This window comes from Columba livia, chromosome 2 (genome assembly GCF_036013475.1).
Source record: "Columba livia isolate bColLiv1 breed racing homer chromosome 2, bColLiv1.pat.W.v2, whole genome shotgun sequence".
Classification (NCBI taxonomy): Eukaryota; Metazoa; Chordata; class Aves; order Columbiformes; family Columbidae; genus Columba; species Columba livia.
Genome location: NC_088603.1, coordinates 10,342,803 through 10,363,794, shown reverse-complemented (window position 1 = coordinate 10,363,794; position 20,992 = coordinate 10,342,803). Strand labels below are relative to the sequence as shown.

Below are 20,992 nucleotides of genomic sequence, written 5' to 3'. Positions count from 1 at the left end.
CACTCTTGGGCCAGCATCATCTGTTATCAGTTGTGGTGTCTCACGCCCACCTGCATTTTTCTTGCCCCAACACATACTTTAAGTAACCATATCATCACACAGTCCTCACCTTCAGCAGACGGATGCCATGGGATACCAGACGTCACATACGGGCCTGCTTGTACATACGTGGCAGCAGCGGCGCCACGTCCAGGCTGTCCTGCAAGCGGTATAGCCGCACGAGCACAGTGCTACCCCCAGGCTGGCAGCCCTGCTCCACGCCGCTCAGTTAAGCGGTGACCCTTCAGCTAAAATCCAGGAGGAAAAAACAAGAACAACAAGAACAAGAAAAAAATCCAGAATCCAGGCTGAGAAGGAAGGAATTAGGCTCAATGGCCATGGGCCCACATTTCTTAATTTCTGGGCAAGCTTAGGCAGATACGAGGTAGTTACGGGAAAGATTATTCCAGTTGTTCCCCCCTCAGGGGCCTCTGTGTTTCCCAGGAGTTTCTCCCCATGGGGTGTAGGAGCCCAGCCCCAAGCACACCAGCACCCTCCCGGTGGGACAAGGATGCCCTTGGTGAGACAGGCTTCCTCACTAATTTAGAGCCTACCTTTAAGTCTCCTAACTAATTAATGCTCTATCCTCCTCCTAGCACAGGGATGAGAGTCAAGAAGATATTTATGTACCCAATCCAGGTCTGCTCTAACTCTTGGAGGCACATTCCTGATCCGGAGCCACCCTGTCCGATGACGTGAGGCTGCTCCCCGCACGGGGACAGCGCGGAGGAGACCAGCCCTACGCGGGCGTCACCTCTCCCGTCCTCCACCTCCCCTGCTTTTCCAAAGCATTCACCATTTTCCCAAGAAATAAGGAACACTAAGAGCTTAAAATTGGCATATGTACTGGGGGGACTTCTCGCACATATGGAAAGTGTACAAAATCCGATGCAATTCAAAGTGTTGTGTATTGTTGAGGATGAATGTTCCTTGCACGGCAAATGTGCAAGCTCTGTTTGAGGTATATTTCTTACAGTCATGTTTCCAGCCAGAAAGAAACCTCATTTTCCAGTATCAGCCATTTGACACAGGGACTGTATCAACTCGCTCATGGATTTAGCAAAAGGAATAACTTCGTATGCTTGTGGGCGTTCTGTGAATGTCAACTCTCTCCCCTGTGCTTACAGCCTAAACTTTAAGTGAAACTAAACATGACCAAGTGATGCCAGCTCTAGTCTACAGTACAGTGCAAGAGGACAAAGTATAAAGGATAATTTTCTTTATTTTAAAATATTAGTAACACTGCACAAAACAAAAATGTGGTACTTAAGTGACAGAAAACTGGTACTCAGTCTTATTTCATATTAACTATAATTTAAATACCCTAACAGAGTTCACATATGGTTATATGTTTGCATAGAGTTACATAGGGTAATGTAAGCATTTGAAGCCAAACTGTTCAGATACCAGAGACGCCAGAATTTGTTATATCAAACTATGCTAGAATACAGACTTGATTTTTGTGTTTAGCTCCTTCCTTACACCATTATGTGCATTCCTACATCTTTTAAACGTTAGGATGAGTAAGTTTCTCCAGGAACGTCGACTTTCAATATTGCCAGGTTTAAGTCTGTTACAGCAACAATATATTGGCAAAAGGAAGACAAACAAAACAAAACCATAAGCTGCTAACTCCTATCTGGAGGTTAAAAAGAGGAGGCGACATACTGACAAGAAACATGCAGGTATTATAAATGCTTAAGGCAACAGAAGGGCTCTGTACACACTAACAGGTTAAGAGAAGCAATGTGTCATGCACATGAGACAAGTATGGGAAGCAAGGAAGTAATCTTGCCAAAAAAATAATATTTCTTTTAAACTGAAAACATCTTTTCAGGCTAAAAAGAAATTAGTCCTGCAATAAAACCGATGCGAAATGCTTTCATACATAAAGGTGTAAGTTCTTTGCAGAAACAACTTGATAAAATCTTATACAGATGCTGAAAAAATGTTATCTAAAACCTACTCAGCAGAAACAAAGAGCAGTTTTAAAGTAGCACTTAGATCATTTGTCTCTAGGTTCTGAAAATAACCTTTTAAAATAAGGAATGATTTCACTAAATGATTCATCAGGAGTCAACTATGCTTATGGAAATCAGTAGGAGTGTTTACAGGAGACCATCATTACACTAAGTTTCTTAAAACCAGCGTATATAACTTCATGACACAATTTAAAATGAAGGAACTCTTCAATAGCTGGGACAAATGTTTGCTGCCCAGCTCGGGAAAAAAAAAACCCAACCGTAAAAGTCACTTATTAAGCTTGCATAAATTACCCTAAAAGAGCTCATGCCTCAATCCCATTCCCAATGACATGAGCCAATAGGACTCTTCTTTCAACAGGCTTGATGTTGATGCCAGAGTGAGCAAAGAAACAGGCATTTGCACAACCCTTTATATCCTACAAGACAAATAAACAAACACTAGACTAGAGTCGTTTTAGTCCCAGGGAAGGAAGAGGTAAGAAATTCTGCAACACTTTCCCATCTTCAAACGTAACGCACTTCTAACCAAGATCAGCCTCATTCGAATTCCCTAACCTGACTGGCAAGAAAGCCACTCCGTGAAACTAAAAAGAATAACATAGTGCAATTTTAGTACAGTTTTAAACATGAGTCACTTCCTTGCTAGCAGTGTGAACAATCAAAAAATATACACAAAAGAGGTGTGCTCAAATATAACATTAAGTCGTCATTATTATAAAGGTATTGGCATGGCAAAGAAGTCCATTTTAGTAACTCCCTTTGGTTGACTTCTTCTTCTTCTGTTCCTCTCTCTGCTTCTGCTTCCTCCTCTTGCTGCCTTCTTTGTATCCTGAGGAAACATGGCTTGTAAAACACTATTCACAGCATTCATGGACTTTTCCCTCTAGATAAAGCACACGTTCTCTATATGGTTTAAGGCAGGGGTGTCAAACTTATTTTCACCACAGGTCACATCAGCCTCGTGGTTGCATTCAAACGGTCAAATGAAATGAGTGAAAATGAGTTTGACACCCCTAGTTTAAGGAATCTTAAAGAAAAGGTCTGGCTTTCTAATGCATTTTTTTTTAAATGATCAGTTCTACTATATCCCCAGTTCTACTATAACCCTTATATAGGATACAAAGAAAACACTATCAGTCTTTGAAGTTTGAAAAGACCTGGAGAAGTTTTTCAAAAGTCTTCAAAGCCATTCAGGAAAAGCTTCAAAATTAGAGCACATGCAAAACCAGAATAATTCTTAAAACAGAAGCAATAAATAAGACTTATATAGCAGGAGCTAGTTAAGTACTGGCATTTCCTGCTCACAGTAATCAGAGGTACCACAATATTTGCATTTCCATTTTAAGACTAGGGAGTGCTGACAATCCTGAGTAAATAAGAAGGTGCTCAGTGTTTACCAATATGCATTTCATATGCAGGTCATCAGCCTGCTCATGCTTAACTATGCACCATAGGTTATATTCTACTGCAGTCCCAATGGCACATGGAAGTATTCAGTTCAAGCAACAATTATCTGCTACAGGTTCAGTAGGCATAAGCTTCCAGCCACATCCAGATCATCATCCCAATTATTGCCCCCCCCATGAAGATGCATAAAAACCAGGTTTTGCTCTGCATCTCATTCTTTCTTCCAAACTTGCAGTAAAATGCAACTTGCTAGCAGACTTGCATGGACAGTGAACTGTGCGGAAACAACACCAAGCGCACTTGTAAATCGAAACCTGAAGCTAGCAAACATTTCCCTCAGCTAATCATTCTCTGATGCTTCAAGATAGCTGGTGGGATCTTATAGCTCAGCGGTGCTCTGACACTGGGAACAGCACAGCCCAGTGAATGGGGCCAGTCTGGAGCGGAGGAGCCAGCTGAGAGAGGCAGAGGAACAGCCCATGAAGGGCCCAGCTCTGCCCGTCTGGAAATGGGCTTATATTCCCCATTCCATCTGCAGGCATATGTGACCCTGAGGAAGCCACATTACCATTGCAACTCGTTCTCCATCAGTTTAGCACCAATAGCAAAATTAAGACAGGAAAAGGAAGCGGTGGGAGGTCAGAGGAGCACTAAGCCACGCCATGGTTGAAGTTAGCTCCTAAGCAGAGCTCCTCCCAAGTGCAATTAGGGTTGTGCCCACAGCAGAACTAGAGTTCTTCAGTTTAAGACTTAGGGAGAACCACGAGGTAGTTTTGGGGCTAAAATCACTTTATCAAAACCTTGTGCGTCAGAGGAAACACACTCCCTTGTAGCAAAGGGAAACAGTTCCCAAGTTATCACTCTAGCTCCTACACTGTATCAACAGCATGACTTCATCTTTTGCAATCATCTGAGTCAAGAAGCAGGGTATTTATTTAGAAACTCTGCCATGAGTGATTAGCCTGCGCAAAGTTAGAGAGGAAACCAGTTTTATTGTTTAAGGAAGAGGAAAACAGGCAGCGCTTTGCAGAATTGCAGGTGATGCTGCGTTTTCCCTGCACCCCGACACCTTTTCGAGCTACAATCCTGTCCCCACGGACAATTCGTGGACAACTCCTAATTAAGAACTCCATCCACAAAATTTACTTCAACATCAGCCCCTCAGTCACCTATACATTGTCAAAAATAGGATCCCTCAGCATTTAATTTACTTCTGTGAGGGATACATCTCAAGCATCTCTTTGCTTTCCCACAGAGGCCAATGGAGGTGGAAGGGACACGCTGACTCTTTAGAATCCATCATCCGAAGGGTGTTATTCAAATGATTCTTCCCTTTACTGGAGGGAAAAACAGCATCATATCAGCTGATCAGAACTAGTTCATGTAATAACTATGAAATACTAACACAGACATTTGGGAAAGGATCATTAAACCCTAACAGGTTTAATTAGCTTCATCATTTTCCCATTTTTCATTCTCACCACACTGTCAGTATTTTTTAAAGGCTTCCACATACAGGCATGATCTCATTTGAAACTGCCATTTTATATCATAACACTTTTCCTTGTTGCAACAGTACACTTTCTTAAAATCTTTGAGACTTTGAAAGCAATTCTAGCAACTCTTCCTCAAAAATACCGTGAGTCAATGTAAATTACCACTTGAAATGAATGCCACATACTTCATTGTCTTCTAAATGAAACAACTCAAATGTTAAAATAATGCGCTATGAAGATAGTTGGGCATTTGACAACATGGTCTCCTACCAGCCTCTGGAATGATAAGAGTGAAAAGTGGAAATCTTTCAAGTGTTATCACTGACACACAGAAACAGATTGGCCGAAGCAGGAGATAACGCACAAATAGAGTATTCCTCAAGAGAAAACTGCAAGGTCTTTTCTGTTTCGAGCCTGCTGTGATAAATAATTTCACTCTCAACCATTTCTTTTTCTACCCCCATGTAAGAAGAAAGTAGAGGTCAAACTTTGCCAGTCTGTTAGCGTCAGTGATGCTATGCTGGGTCATAATGACCAAAAACCTGACCCAAACAAGTGAATCAGCTGCTAGTAAAAAGAAAAATTGCACACTGAAGATGTAACCCTTCGGTGCTTATTTCACTTGAATACTTCAACCAGCACTAATTAAAAGCATATTTAGCTACCTTTGTTACAAGAGTAGCCCTAAAGTCATGAGAGAACAAAATCTGAATTAGAAAGCAGCAGTCCCATTACTATTTGATTAATTTGCAGTGAACTGTGTCCTGGTGAGGCACCAGCATCATAAAGCAGGCACGGAGACTTCCCATAGTTAGTGCCTGGCTGGACTGGCTTCAGCCAAACAGTTCTGGCCTTGGAGATGGGCTTTTCAAATTTCCAGCCTTAGAAGCAATTGTTAGCTATCTAAACTCTAGAAATGCATGATATTAAGACAGAGAGTCTTAGGGAAGGGTGGGGGGAGCATAGGCTGCTGAGAGCTTTCCCAAGCTTTGACATTTGGAAAAAAGATTCACTCAAATGCAGTCAGAAATCAGCCTAATTTGGTACATTCTTGCTTTTGTCAGCTGCCAGGCACAGAGATGGATGAAGTAAGAATCCACACCACTTGGAATTAAACCTGTTTTGCAGGCTGGATAATTCTTGTCTAAAACAAACCGCATCTGCTGACCTGCTCTTCTGATATCATTCCCCTCTATTCTATGTCCAGAAGAACAGTAAAGAGCACAGAAGCTATTCCAGCTCTCAAAAAGCTGCTGAAGACTAAAATCAACTTCCAGTAACACTTGCAGCAACTCTCTCAGCCACTCAGCAAGGACCAAAACAAATTGGGAAGCCTCTTTGCTGCGTCCCAGATTGACTTTTCTTCTGGCTTTCTACTTCTCTGACACCTGCACCACCCGAAGTCACAGGCTTGTTCAGTCACTGACTATGAAACTTGTCACGTTCTTGGGTGGCAGCTGCAAGAGAGGTGTGCACATCGAGCGATCGACCCAGAGGGTCAAGTGTCTTGGGGAAAACACTCTTACCCAACCCATTTGTGGCATCCTACTTCTTCCAGCCCTGCCTGACACCTGCCTGCTCTACCGGGATGCAAAGAGTAGCCACAGGTCTGCTCCACCTTCCTTCTGCCAGCAAATGGGAGCGTAGGAGTCAGCAGAAGGAAAGAAGGTGTTCAGTCTCAACCAATCATTAAAATGAGGTATTGCCACTTCTCGACCAACATCAGTCAATAATAAAGGCCCTCGCCTGATTTTTATAAAAGATCTCTTGCAAAGACGAAGACTTTGGAGGAGTCTCCTTCTGCTTCTAGGCTCTGAAGCACTGAGGGTGGGGATGACAGTGATTTATGCTTTCTGCTCAAATCCCAAAGAAAATAGTTTTCAAGATCTACTAATCTTCTGCTAAGATTGCAGCCATTCTTTTGCCCTCCTTCAAACCATGAAAGCAGTCATGGCTCCAACGTGCACACCGAGCTTGAATATGGCAGCAGGGCATTTGCAAATCAGGTTCTGTAGTGTGCTTTCTAATTTTCTGTTCTTAGAATCTCTCTAGTCAAAACAATATATTGCTATTTGAAAGGTAGATAGCTTACTTCTGAGTTACAGTCACCATCTGTTATTTTAGACTGACCCCACTTGCATATGCCATTACAAAAAACCATCCCAAATCACTGCTTCAGTATAATTTCATATGTGTGACTCAATTTACAATTACTGCTTTACACTACACTTTCACATTCCCTCCTTTCAGCCCGAGCCACTGCCCAACGCATACCACAATTTGACCTACTAATTCTCTCATCGCATCCACAGCTCCTGCCCATGCCACAGAACGCTGCGGAGAGAAAACCCGCCTTTACATAAAGACCTGAGGTGACAAAACATCCCACCCCGTCTAGGTATGCTGCTCCACTATTTAATTACCCGAACTGTTAAATCCGAGGGGTGAGTTCTCCAGTTTCACTGGCCAACCCAGTGATGTAATCCCAATTTTGATGTTTTAGGGGACTGAAAAGCTTTAGTGACTTACTCGGGCCTTACTTCATGCTTGCTCACCATACTATTTTCATTACCAATTCTGCCTAGAATTACTACAAGAACATACCAAAGCCACATACAACCTGCTTGCCTGTTATTAGTTAAGGTAATACTATTACTGAATAGACTCCAAGCTTCTACTCCCACACGGCAAGCAAAAGCTTGCAAGGCTACATAGCCTTGGAAGCCCTTCCATGTGCAACCCAGCCATCTTCCATAAGAAGCAAACGGTTAATGGGATGCTCTCTTACTAGCAGCCAAACAAACATGCGTGAAGGCAGCTCTGGCTAAGCCAGGGAACAACGAGCCAGCCTCCAAATCCACCAGCCAATCTTCCAATCCTCTGCCCACAGACGAGTGGGGCTGTTGCCCTGTCCCACTGACATGCAGTTACAGCCAGGGGACATGGAGCAAAGGGAGTGTGAGCTCCCTCCCAATTCTGCACCTCCAGCATGCCTCATGTATTAGATTTCCACAGAAAACAGGGGCTTTGCTTTCCTTTCTCTTTCCCTTACATGCCCAAATACAGGTCTGTGAGGGAATTATAAAGTAATTAGTTTGGATAACGAAGCACATCAATTTTACTAGTTAGTAATGTGTAATTCAGGAAACCGTATGTCAGTAAAGAGAATGGAAATTGCCTTAAAGATGTAATAAAGTACAAATGGCTCAACTTTCCAGCAGAGGAATCCATGGCAGGAAAGGATCAAGATTAGTTAGGCTTGTTCTTTTAAAGTGGTTTCCTCTTCAGAGATGCCAGTGGATGAAAATGCAGCAAAAAAATGAATTATTAATGTTGTTAAGCTTCAGGTTAATGCAAGCTATTTCATTCAAAAGGAAGAGCAAACCTTGCAATATTATCTTGCAAATAATGATCTTTGATATAAAGTAATTTTTCAGTATTTTAACAATCCAGCATTTCAATCATTCATGCTACATAAAGATCAAAAACTCTCAAATCCAGAGAAGCATTTTTTGGGGGTATTTACTACTACCCCTACAATTAGTGGCTCCAACCTCCAGGTCTCTGTTGGCATAAATACCACTTCATTATAACTTGGATATCACCAGTCAGCCATACATCATACAGTCATGGAGTACATTACTTCTAGTATGTGAATTCTTTTTAAAACATTACTTGTTTGGAGCTAGAGGACTGCTTGAGATATGCGGCAACTTCAGAGCACAAGAGGTCAAGTTTTACTCTAAAGGCTGTTATGAAACCATGAACAGTAGGAAACCCAGCGCAATTTCTACTAAAATGCAACGTGTCAGCTAGATGAAGAATCAAACTTAACTCTTATTTTTTCATGAAAAACCCATTGTAATACCTGGAAATCCTGACTAAGGAGAGGATTCATCTCACCTTTGGATATTGGTTGCCAGTCTAAATGAGTTGGCCGGCCTTTCTCCTTGGGCGCTAGAGAGAGACGGCCACTTCCAGAGCCATTCTTACCGTGTAGTGAAGATAAAACCCATCCCCCTTTCCTTCATTTAAATTTGTTAATGACTTATAAATTAAAACTCAAACATTCACACTCTTAGAACAGAAAATCGTTTCACTGCAGGTGAATCATTAACAACGGAAGATTTGCTTGAGGTGCTCCAACTGGGACATCATCTAAAACTGCCACATGCCAGCGGTGCCAAAACCATCTGATTCAAGGTGGAACAGCACCTGGGTCGAGACCATTGAACTTTATTTTCCACTGAAGTGAGTCGGCGTTGAACCAAGACAGCAAAAGATGCTATTTTTGCCCAACGCTGGCCCGTGTAAGCACGGCAGCTGTTGCAGTGATCAACGAGAAGCCAAGCAGGAGCAATTAAGTGGTCTACATAATTACAGAGCTGCGCTGGTGAAGCCTGCTTGTTGGGCAAGGCAGTTGGCAGAGGTGAACACCCATGAAGGAGAAGGGCGTTATTGGCCAGGGCTCGTGCACAAACGTCCCAGGGAGGGATTAAGACACTCACGTAGGTTTTTATGACTGACTCGACCAGTTCTTCAGCAGCCCTGTCCATCAGAGGAACAGTAGGCAAAATATTTAAAGCAACAGTAAAAACCTTAGTCTTACTGCAATCAAGTTTTCACCCCGAATCTTTTATGGCATCTCAAAATCTACTGGTAGAAGAGAGGATTTTGTGATTGCATAAATACTTCTGGAAATTCATTTTAATTGCAAATTTGTGCATCTTGGAGCACAAACAGATTCACAGCAAAAAGTCCTAAGCAATCTTAAAAATTGCTCCAAAAAATTGCAAGGTGCATGTCAAAATCAGATGCTCTTTGGAAACAAAGTATGGTTATGATTGCAGAGAACCTCAAGTCTCCAAATGCAGAGCCCAAAGGTTACATTCAAGCTACAATCAGGTTTCTGCAGAGAAATTTTAAACTTAAAAAAAGAAGATTCAACTTGGCCATCTCTAAAGAGACAAGGCTTCCAGCAACTGATCAGGAAGACTTTTATCTGAACGTTTCTATTTTTTCAAGCTGTCATCCACACGATATCTTTAGGTCTTCCATACAGAAGACAGTGTTAGATTTAAAGGCTCATAAATGCAGCGGAAGTTGGTACAACCCTGGGGGTACACGAGCACATGTTTTGGGGCACAGTGCATGTTTTCCATATGCGGTTTTTACCCTGAGGTGCCTCACACGCTCACACTTCTCAGCACTTCACCTAATTGAGCACTACTGAGAAGGGCCCTTGGTTTGGGCATCCAGGTAGAAAGTCATCTTCATGTTTCGGAAAAACCTGTCCTGGCAGTCCTGGGTGATCTTTGACCACAGGTTCAAATTAAATCAAGTAGTTACGAGGACTCTGTTGTCCAAGATAGCCTCTGGACTACATTGTCAAAACATTACAGTCAGGAAATATATCAAAGGACTAATTACTTCCAAAAATAACTGGGACAATTGCCATGCTTCCATGTTTGCCTGAACAGTCTCAGCCTTTTCTATTAGGATTTAAGTGCCTAAAACTGCAGCTTCCAGAAATAATGTCAAGTTGCTGAACTTCTCCTTCGGCAAGGAAGTCAAGCACAACTGAAGTAAACGATGTGCAAAGTATTGTGATTAGTTGATCTCTAAAAGGCCTTCACTTCTAAGAACAAAGAGCATGGGCACTTCAGCGGCATAACAATATTTGCCCTGGAACCTTGAATATCCCAGGGCATTTGTGAATCCCGACTAAATGGAAGAGCAGAACTAATGCAGGATGAAGGCACGCAAGATGCCATTTATTTCCTAGCGGGGAGCTAACATTAAGTCAACACACAGCAATAACCTCTTGCTCGGCTTTTTGGTTTTGGCTTTTGACTATCTGATGGATCCTTTTCTGCACATTTCTCATCAACATGTTTGTGCACACCTGATAAATAAAAAGGGGTCTCCAAGCTGCTTGTAACCCGGCTTCTATCTTGTTCTTCCACCTCATCGCTATTATAATGATAGGCATATTTGGGGGAACTGGCAGGTTTGTGAGACTTCAGCAGGCGAGGGTTGGTGGGCTGGAAAGGCAGAGCATGTTGTCCCCTCCGTCTGCACTCCTCGGCAAAGGCTTCTTCATCTGCCACACCTGAAAAAGCAAAGAGTGCAAGAAAAGTGAGCTGTGAACAAAATGTTTTAATTTTAGCCTGAAAAAAACCCACAAAACTGGGCTGGAAATTGGGTGTCACAGAACTACTGCCTTGGCTGTAGACAGTCCTGTCTATCTGCTGATCGGGGAGTGTCTGGAGCAGAAAGCTCCATCGGTGGCATCTTACCACACTGAAGCCAACCAAAAATGTCAGCTAGATACAACAGCTCTGGGGCCACTGTTTTCCCAAAAGGCAGGGTGGGGGCGAGCTGAGCACATGGCTCTGGACAATATTTCTGTCCTGTGCAGAGCAAGTCATCTCATCCCACCTCACCAGGACTGTCTGCCTAGGAAGGGCTGGCCCTGCTCAAGGAAAAGCTTTAGAGAAAGGAGGGAGAAATACCCAGGCTGGCTACAGGGATGGTGAGAGAAAAATCAAAGCCAGCGTGGATTCAGAGGGGCTGGATGTTGGACATCCACAGCTGGAAGGACGGCAGAGGAGTGTGAAGGTTCACATGAAGATGGGAAATTAGGCTGAAGATGTAAGAGGAGAGCGCAGTCCAGGAGGCAAGGCAGGCACAGACACCAAAGGTGAATGAACACAATGGGCATAGAACACCAATGTTTGTAAAAATTAACATGGAAGACGAGGTACTCCCATCATACTCATGCTGTTTTGCAGATGACACTTGGCTGCAGAACCTCTAACAGTACCAATGTTGTGAAGTAGAGAAATCAGCTACTGTAACACAAAACCCCCCCAAACAAACAAACAAACCCAGCAAAACCACACAGCGAAAAGCAAACGGTAAGATAACAAATAAAAAAGCCAACCGAAGACATTCAATGGAGAAAATAAGAAAACAAAAAAGTGAGAAGAAAGGTGTGTACCACATTTGTCTCTTAAAGGCTTTTAAAAGTTCTGTTAATTCAATTACTTAAGTACTTTTAATAGAGCTGATGAAATACAGCGTCATTTTATTTGCATCTAAAGTGGTGTGTCACATTCTGGAAGTTTTTTCCTGGGATGTGCCCGGCATCAGCTGCTTCGGGAGGGGTGTGAGCTCTCGGCTAATGTGTGCGCTCTTAGTTCATGGCTGGAAAATGCTTTGAAGATGGAAAAAGCACCACGTATGCAGTAAGGAACAAGAGCGGCAATACCCACTTCGTTGTGTGCACCAAACCTCCGACACTTTCAAACAAAACAGGTTGCGTCGTCTTTACCTTGTAATCCTACATGGGGAGATGCTTCTGAGGGCATGAGGAAAAGGAGGCAAGGTATGTTTAAAAAGTCATTTCACAGTGCGATGCGGCACCCGACGCATCATAGGAGAAAAGGACTCTAAGACATCGCCCCGCCATGTGTTTGAGCACCTGACGTGCACAGATATTATGCAGAAGACCTTTTTTCCCAGGTGATTAAACACCCATTCCCCCCACAGCCCCAACGCTCATGCCTTTTTACCCTGGAGCCTCCTGCTCCTCCAAAGGCACAAGCGAACAAGGTGAACACACAAGTGACGATAACACCAAGGATTTCTGCATTTAGACGCTGCCTGCCTGCCCCATACCGATGGCAAGCTCTGGGTGTGCGGTTCCCAGCTGTTCCAATGGCTCATTGCCCTTGCAAGGGGCACAGCGCTTCAGCTACAAGAGGCGGTGGGCAAGGAAAAGCTCAGAAAACACCAGGAACAGAATTGCTGGCATTGCCCGTAAGAGGCTATGGGATTTTACACACTATACAAACAGCATTGAAGCATGGATCCGCCTGATGATACCAGGCCTATGAAAATGAAGCCTATAAAATGCCAGAAATTAAAAAAAATAATAATAAAGCATAGTGAACCCATGTACACCAGTTCCACACACAAAAACCAGTCAAGAGAGTTCACTTCCGAACAAATTATAGTGAACCAGAAAGAGGAGATCGCTCCCCTCCCATGGAAACACAAACTGCAAGGCTTTCTTTTTGGTGTGCAAAGTCTTGCTCGATGCATGTTTAAAAACATACATTGGCAAGCAGATGCAGGCATGAGAAATGTGCTGGGGCCACTCTCAAAACTGCATGTGTGTGTGTGTGCATCACAGAGACACCTGAGCAGACACACTAACACTTAACACAGTAAAATATTAAATCAGATGTTCTACACACACCCCAATAAATAGCTCCTAAGTACCAGATCAATCTCAACACCTTTGGTCTAATTCAGCTGGTGTGAAAGGCACAGTTTAACACTGGGAGGATTCAAAATAACCCTGCTCCTCCCTGGCGACGTACCCGCAGCATCGGTGCATCCTGCCGCCTCCGTGACCTGCCTCCTGCAGCAAGGGCTCTGCAGAGCTGCCCTGCGCTGAGCTGTGACACCGCTGAGCGCCCAACGGAGCCACAGAGAGACCTTCGGCAAGAACTCGCTGCTCGAGTTCAACTTAAAATGAAATGTTAAAAAAATAAAAAGACATTCGGTACTCCCACCTTCCCAATTAAATCAGGTGCAGCCTAGAGAAGAGGCAGAAGAGCTTGACCTGTTTTATCAAACCCTGTGAGAGCTGCTCTCCAGAGCAGGTTTTAGCCTTCAGCTCCTGAGGGTATGAGCACAGCTCCGACTCTGCAAAACGATGGTACCTGCATGTTACACACCTCCTCTGAATTTTGGGACGAGTCCTTACAACTATGCCACTTTTTGTCTGTGAAAAGTCACAATACGACTCTCCAAGGCTTTGCCCAGAGTGGTCTCCAACTGCGGCTCTTCTGCAAGCGGTCCAGAGCAAGGACTGTCCCCTGAGAGCCACACAGCCTCGTCCAGCTGGGTTTGTAGTTCAATCGCTCCATGAAAAATGATACATCAAGGTAAAAACAACAACAACAACACCCCAGACAATGCCTGTAATGCGTATTTCTCTTTCCTTCAAAAATGATGCAAAAGTAACCCCCAAAGCTGGACCTTGCACTGCACCGTCACATTGGCTGGACACATTGCAGCAGCCCAGCAAATTCAGGCGAGCCCTGGCTGTGCTTGGCGCTGCTGGCACACTGCCTGCACATTGCCTGCGCCAGTCAAGGCACAGCACCCGGCTGCTCCTGCTTGGGCTTTATCTGTGCAACACAGCTGTGGCTGAAGCACAAGGGAAGGACACGTGGCTGAGGGCGGGAATCAGTGAGAAACGCTCCGATACCATCCGCTGAGAACAAGTGGTGAAGGGGCTGTTTGCGAACTCGTTGAAACCCCAGAGGGGTGGCAAGCTGCGCTAAAACCCAGAGCACAACTCTTCAGTATTGGACTCAGTTGACCAGCATCCCTTTGGAAGTTTGTGTTTAAGCTTTTCTCATAAGCTCCCTAACTTTTTGTCATCAAAGATTTGTAATTAGCGTTTTTGCTAAGATGAGCTAACCTGTGTTATACTGCAAGAAAATTCCCTCTTAAGCTGCTGTTGGCATTATTCTGCTGTTTTGGGGATGCCGTAAAAGCACCAGCACACCAGAGGGGCTACATCTGTGTGCCACAAAACATAATACAGTGGCAACTGAAGTAAAATACTTTATTACCTTTCATTAGAATACAAAGTTACCCAGTTTTCCTCCAGAAGAATAATTCGTGCTTCCTATTTCTAGGCTGCCCATGCCTGTCCCCACCCATCCTTCATCCCATGGCAGAGCCCTGAGGGCATCACAGAATCGTAAAATGGTTTGGTTTGGAAGGGACCTTCTAAGCTCATCCAGTGCCACCCCTGCCATGAGCAGGGACATCTTCACCAGCTCAGGTTGCTCAGAGCCCCGTCCAGCCTGGCCTGGGATGTCTCCAGGGATGGTTCATCCACCGCCTCTCTGGGCAACCTGGGCCAGGCTCTCACCACCCTCAGTGTAAAACATCTCTTCCTTATATCTAGTCTGACTCTGCCCTCTTTTAGTTTAAAACCATCACCCCTTGTCCTGTCACTGCAGGCCCTACTAAAATGTCTGTCCCCATCTTTCTTATAAGCCCCCTTTAAGTATTTAAAGGATTAAATCCACCTCAGTCATCCAACAGTCATTCACTTTTCCATCCTCCCCAAGTAAAGACAAATTTTTGTTCAATAAATAGACCCTCAAAATTGTCCAAACTCTTTCTCCTTTCTGAGTTGCAGGAGAACACCATGGAACCAGGAATTAGTTAAATGCTGTAACATGATGTCAGCTGTGATTCAAATACTGAATTATCTATGGTGCTGTGCACAGTATGAGCCTCCAAATATCTGATCATCTATCTTTAGTGCACCTTACAAAGCAAAACTGACGTGTCATTTGCATCAACTATTTTCTCTTGTTCTACACATTCAAACATACTTGAAACATGCAAGCCAGACTGAATGAAGCGAGCTTTACTAGTTGCAAAATATGAGACTTGAAAAGAATTTACTCAGGGAAAGGTCAGGCACACAGGGCATCACCACCAAAAAGTGCTTAAACATTGCTGGAGCTTTGTCAGCAGTGACGTTTGTCCCAGAAATGGCTTTTAGGAACACAGCTCTAACAGAAGGGGAATCCATAGCCGAGTTCAGAGCTGGAATATCCACTTGAGAAGGAACTTTCGGGGGTTGCACAGCCCTCGGTTCCCCCCGCGGCTCGTTCTTGCCGCCTCTCACGCCTCCAAGCCAGCACACCCACGTGAGAGCCCGGCAGCCGTGCCGTGAACCCGAGCAGCGGACTGACCCGGGTTAAAAATAACACTCCTTTTGTGAGCTTATTTTTAACCCAGCTCGGTGCCTGGATCCAGCTCATCCTGCAGCCGCCCCGGCTGGGGCAGGGGAGGGAGCAGCTCCCGGGGGCTGCTGGAGTTGGCATCCACATTCCAGCATTAAGCAAAAGGTCTTGTTCTACTAATGCAAATAATAATTAAAAGCCTTGCAGTTATTTGACTTGCAGAACCAGTTTGGAGAAGTTACATTTCTAAAGGGATCATTCTGAAAATGAGGGATTCAGCATTAACACTGATATTTAAAAACAATAATTAAAGTTTGGTGTTCGGGTGCACCAGGTCCTTCCAAATGAAAAGCAGCTTCTGGGGAAAACGAAATCAAACAAGCTGTAGCATCCTAAAAAGTTGCATTAGGACCAAAACCTGCCTTCTGCTCCAAGCAAGAAAGGGTGAAAAATAATACAACAGCACTTTGCTATGAGAAATTAAAAGGGAAAATATGGATCCTTTAACCTGTAATTAACCAGTAGAGGGCAATATTGCCTATCGTGAGGGGCAACGTTATCGGAAAAGTCCCTGCCAACTCGTGTTTTCTTGGTAATGCATCGATTTTATATATCTGAGGCAAACCATAAGTACAGTTCTTGGACCAGGCGGGTGCTCTGGGGGAGCCGCCACATCTGTTCCTGGAAAATGGAGATGACACATGGGAATAAAAACATTACGAGGATATTCCAGGTCAGTTGGGACGGGTAAGTCACGGAGCACTTCACAAAAGAGCATCCCTGCATGAGCTAGCATTATTATTTCACGTTACATTTAAGTAACATCTCTATACATCCCAGAATTGGACTGAAATCCTACTAGGAATCAGCAGTAATTAATGGTAAGACCGTAATTAACAGAAGGATGCTGAACACACTGGGGTAAACATCCTGAGGACACTGAACCACCCATTTACATTTACCAGGTCACTTCCCACACAAGAGGAAGTGGTGGCTTCATGGTTCCCACACGGCAGCCCTGCCGCTTGTATGCTATTTCATTACACACCCAACAAAAAAAAAATGAAAATATATATAAATATATATATGCATATATATAATTGGGATTTTCCCCTGTGTTAAGAAACGAAAGTAGGTGGACAGGTTTGCTCAGTTCAGAGGAAATTTCCCCGAGGCTGTGAACAAAATGCAGCCCTTACTGTAAGCGGCATCAGAGAAGATGCAGCCGGTGAGGGACACCTGGCTTGATCTAATGACACAAGTTGGCTCCGAGATAAAGCTCCAGGAAGCTGGTTGGGCAAGAACAGCTTGCAGGAAACTCCTTCCATTCAAATCCTTCTTGAATGATGGCCAGCAAAGTTTCTTTCTAACGCTTTAAGACTTGAAAGCTAAGGGGTGGTGTATTTTCTGAAGCTCAGAGCAAGACACCATATTGCTGTTCTAGAGAGGACTCAATGGGAGTGGGATGTTAGTCTGAGCTGCTAGAGGGTTTTCCCCTGTTACTACAGGGACTTGGAATTTACCCTGTGCCCACGGAGGGCACTGGAGTTTCTGATGACTCAACTGCATCCGCTGCTGCCCGGGAGAGCTGAGCTGCGGCTGATGGAGCAACCCAAAGAGAAAAAATCCCCATTTAAATGCATTTATCTGAAGTCAACAGCACTATGATCTTTGTAATCTGTTGATAAGATTTTTGTACTGATAAACTTTTCCGCTGTTGCAGCAGCTCAGGTATTAATATTTACCTTAGCAGAAGATACCAGGGTTCTTCTGAGACTCAAGGCCAACATTCACTGGAAAGTCTCATACTTTAGAGGAGCCCATTGGTGTCAGGAATGTATTTAATGGAAACGACCTGCCTAGAGGTCCGGATTACCCCAGGGCTGAAAAACTCCTGGAGATTAACTGGTTCTTTTGTTTCTTCTCTTTAAAGCTCCATATCAATATATTATAGCACAGAGAAAACATCAGGAGACCAAGTAACTCTACTAATACATAGAAGAAGTGGTCTAACTGGGGGCACCAAGGTTGAATCTTATTTTCAGAGTGGCCAAATCATCATCATTTTATTTCTGTTGGGATCGAAGGATGCTCATTGCAAGATACCAGGCCTGGAGTATTTTCCAAAACCACACATGCACACAGTCCCCCCCTCAACCTGCTCAGCTGAGAAAACACAACCTCACCATTACTGGAGGCTATGTTGAGCAAGTTCTGCTGAGCAAGTTCTTAAAACTTGTTTCTAAAAGCCAGGAAACACTAATACTGTGACACTTAACAGCAGGAGTTAAAAAAGCCCCTTCCAGGCTGCGCTCTCTCGTGTTTGTCAGACTTGTCAGAAACTAAAATTTGCATCAAGTCCTCTTTGGAAAACATCACTGTCTCAGTTTGACAGTGACAACCTTTAAAAATTTCTCTCTTGCTATTTGATGTGATGCTTATGAGAAAAAGCAGCCATTTACAAACCTACCGATTGAAGAAAAAAAAATGCAAGTAGCCTCGGAAGCCAAAAGAGCCTGAAATCACTCAGAAACCATCCGGGGAATGCTGGAGCAGCTGCCCCATCTGCACCACTGCTTCTAGGGGCAGAGCTTCTGTAAACTGAAAAGGGAGTTTATTTCAACACTGAAGTTCACTGGATAAAGCACTAGATGAAGGACAACATTTTGAATTGCCTCACGCAAATCAGTGGCTTTCGCCAATTATTGGCAATCCGTTGGCACGTTTCTCAGTGCTACTGAGAGCACAAGGACATTCAGGGTTTCCTCATGCACAGCAAACTGATGTATGGCTGAGACGTCCCTCCTGCAAAACGCTAGGAAATGTTTAGCCCAAGTGGTGCCCGCAGCGTTCAGCCGGTTACAAACTCCAGACGTCGTCAGCTCTTAACCCGCACCCTCTGCAGAAACATCATCCCCTCCCCATCTCACACCCTGCGCTGGCTCCGCGGTCACCAACGTCACCGTGCTCAGACGTGCATTACGTCTCCCTGCTCCGACTCAAAGCCTCGTATGAAGTTTATAACTTAGGGGATTTAGGCTGGGCTTTCCCAGGCCAGGACCAGCACTGCTATTTCCTCTGCCGTGTGAGCTGAGCATTTCCTGCAAGGGGGTACAAAAGTCCACAAGTGGTGGGGACAGCATGGGAGGTGGTGGTGAAGTCCCTGCAAAGTGATGGAAAAAACAGGGGGTGGGATTTGGGAAAAAGGACAGAGTGATGTTGTGAGTCTCGCTGTGCTATTTCTGTCACAGAAGAGCCATGGCTGCAGCACGTCCAGGTCCGGGAAAGGGCAGGGCTCGATGCTTTTTGCTCAACACACATCGCAATCCTCTGCCCTTCTGGCTCTATAAGCTGGCAATGGACCTGCTCCTTTTATTTCTGCCCTCGTATCCAGCTGCTCCGGCGCCAGCTTGCGCTGTTCCAGCCCATCCCAAACCCCTGCGGCGCAGGGAAAGCCCCACGCCGGGTCCCTCACCCTCCCCACCCCGCGGCAGCTCCCTTAGAAACCTCAGCCGTTTGATTTTCTTTTTAGCCATCTGAGTTTTACCTACCACCCCCGTACACACCCCAGAACCCCATTATATCCTGTATTCAGCCCAGCGTGTACCAACACGAATCCTGCAATCCCAGCACGTCAACCTACTCAAAATGATGACGTTTCTCCACAAAGATACCCCGATCTGCAACAAATTGGAAAAATTAAATGTGTGTACACCCTGCTCTAACTGCAGCAAATGGGTACTTTGAAAGATGCCATCGTGCTGTTCCCCTGAGCAGCTAAATGGGGATCGATGGCTAAAGCCACTGCCGGGTGACCGCATTGTGTGGCACCGAGCTCTGCAACCTGACATACAGAATCATAGGATCATTTTGGTTGGAAGAGACCCTCAGGATCATCGAGTCCAACCATAACCTGACTCTGGCACTAAACCATGTCCCTAAGAACCTCGTCTAAACGCCTTTTAAACCCCTCCAGGGATGGCGACTCCACCACTGCCCTGGGCAGCCTGTTCCAATGCCTGACAACCCTCTACATGAAGAATTTTTTCCTAATATCCAATCTGAACCTTCCCTGGTGCAACCTGAGGCCATTTCCTCTTGTCCCATCACTTGCTACTTGGGAGCAGAGACCAAAACCCTCCATGCTACAGCCTCCTTTCAGGTAGCTGTAGACAGCGATAAGGTCTCCCCTCAGCCTCCTGTACTTAAGGCCAAACAGCCCCAGTTCTCTCAGCTGCTCCTCATCACACTTGTGCTCCAGACCCCTCACCAGCTTCATCACCTTCAATACAGGAGCTGCTAAGAGAGCCTGGATTTACCTCCTCACTGCCAAAACCTACTCATCAGAAGATCTTTTAAAGCCCAACAAATAGTCCGACATTAAATTTGAGGCCAGAGAGAAGTGCGGGCTGAGCAGGTCCAGGCTGCTGCAGTTATTTCGCTTTTGTTGAAGCACATACAGATTACGCCAACTGCTCTCATCTTAAAGATTTGGGATGTGGGAAATGCAAATAGCAGGAGGTAACACAAATCCCCACGTTTCCAGCAAGCAGAGAGATGACCCCATTTGCACGCTGCTGCTCAAAGCGAATTTTATTAATTTTAAAAGACTTCATCACACAGGGGTCTTTTGTTCATTTCTGCATGAATTTTGAAAGGAAGCAAAGAGCGAGGAATGAGCTTCACAGCTTGACAGACATAAATACAAATTAGCAAGATTTCAAGCTCAGAGTCTGAACAAATGGACCTGACTTTAAAAAAAAAGGCCAAAAAATCAGCAATTGAGATTACTTAAAAAACGATTCTTTCCGCCCTTTTCAAGGTCATGCCGGCTCTCTACCATGGCTTCCAGTCACCTTGTCTGCCATTACACTGCATTGCTGTCGGTCAGGATCCCCTAAATAGTCACACCGGGGGCTCCCACTCTTAGGGCTTCTCTCCCCAACACAGCCCTACACAACATGCAGGTGAGATGGGGCTCAGGTCCCAGTAACTGTCCCCCTCTCTTACACAGCCCTTCTTCCTCCAGAATTGCTGGCACTGACATCAAAATACTTGATTTGGTTCAATATTCAGAGGTTGGATTTTTTTCATCCCATGTGTATTTCAACCTCAGGCAAAAATCCTCGCAGGGTTCACCTCCACCACGAGGAAGCCTCGCAGCTCCTGCTTCACTTTGAAACTGCATTTTGAAATGCAAAGAGTAATTATATTGAGAAAAACAAGACCAGGCCCTTACAATGCAACTTAGTACTCGCTACTGTAGGAAAACAAA

At 44.6% G+C, this 20,992-nt stretch overlaps 1 protein-coding gene across 11 annotated transcripts in view; it reads right to left on the bottom strand.

The window, feature by feature from the left end:
- Window positions 1-1,243: 1,243 nt before the first annotated feature.
- The window catches only part of DNAJB6 (DnaJ heat shock protein family (Hsp40) member B6), a 63,626-nt gene continuing 43,877 nt past the window's right edge, over window positions 1,244-20,992 (bottom strand). For 6 of the 11 annotated variants that reach the window (XM_065050465.1, XM_065050469.1, XM_065050467.1 and 3 more), the window contains 2 exons: window positions 10,833-11,039; window positions 1,244-2,853 (listed from right to left, as the gene is read on the bottom strand). In XM_065050465.1, coding sequence (XP_064906537.1) covers window positions 2,771-2,853; window positions 10,833-11,039 — 290 coding nt within the window. In that variant the 3' untranslated portion in view covers window positions 1,244-2,770. Of the gene's footprint in view, window positions 2,854-10,673; window positions 11,040-20,992 lie in introns of those variants that run through there. The other 5 variants (XM_065050461.1, XM_065050463.1, XM_021296231.2 and 2 more) reach the window with 1 other exon arrangement.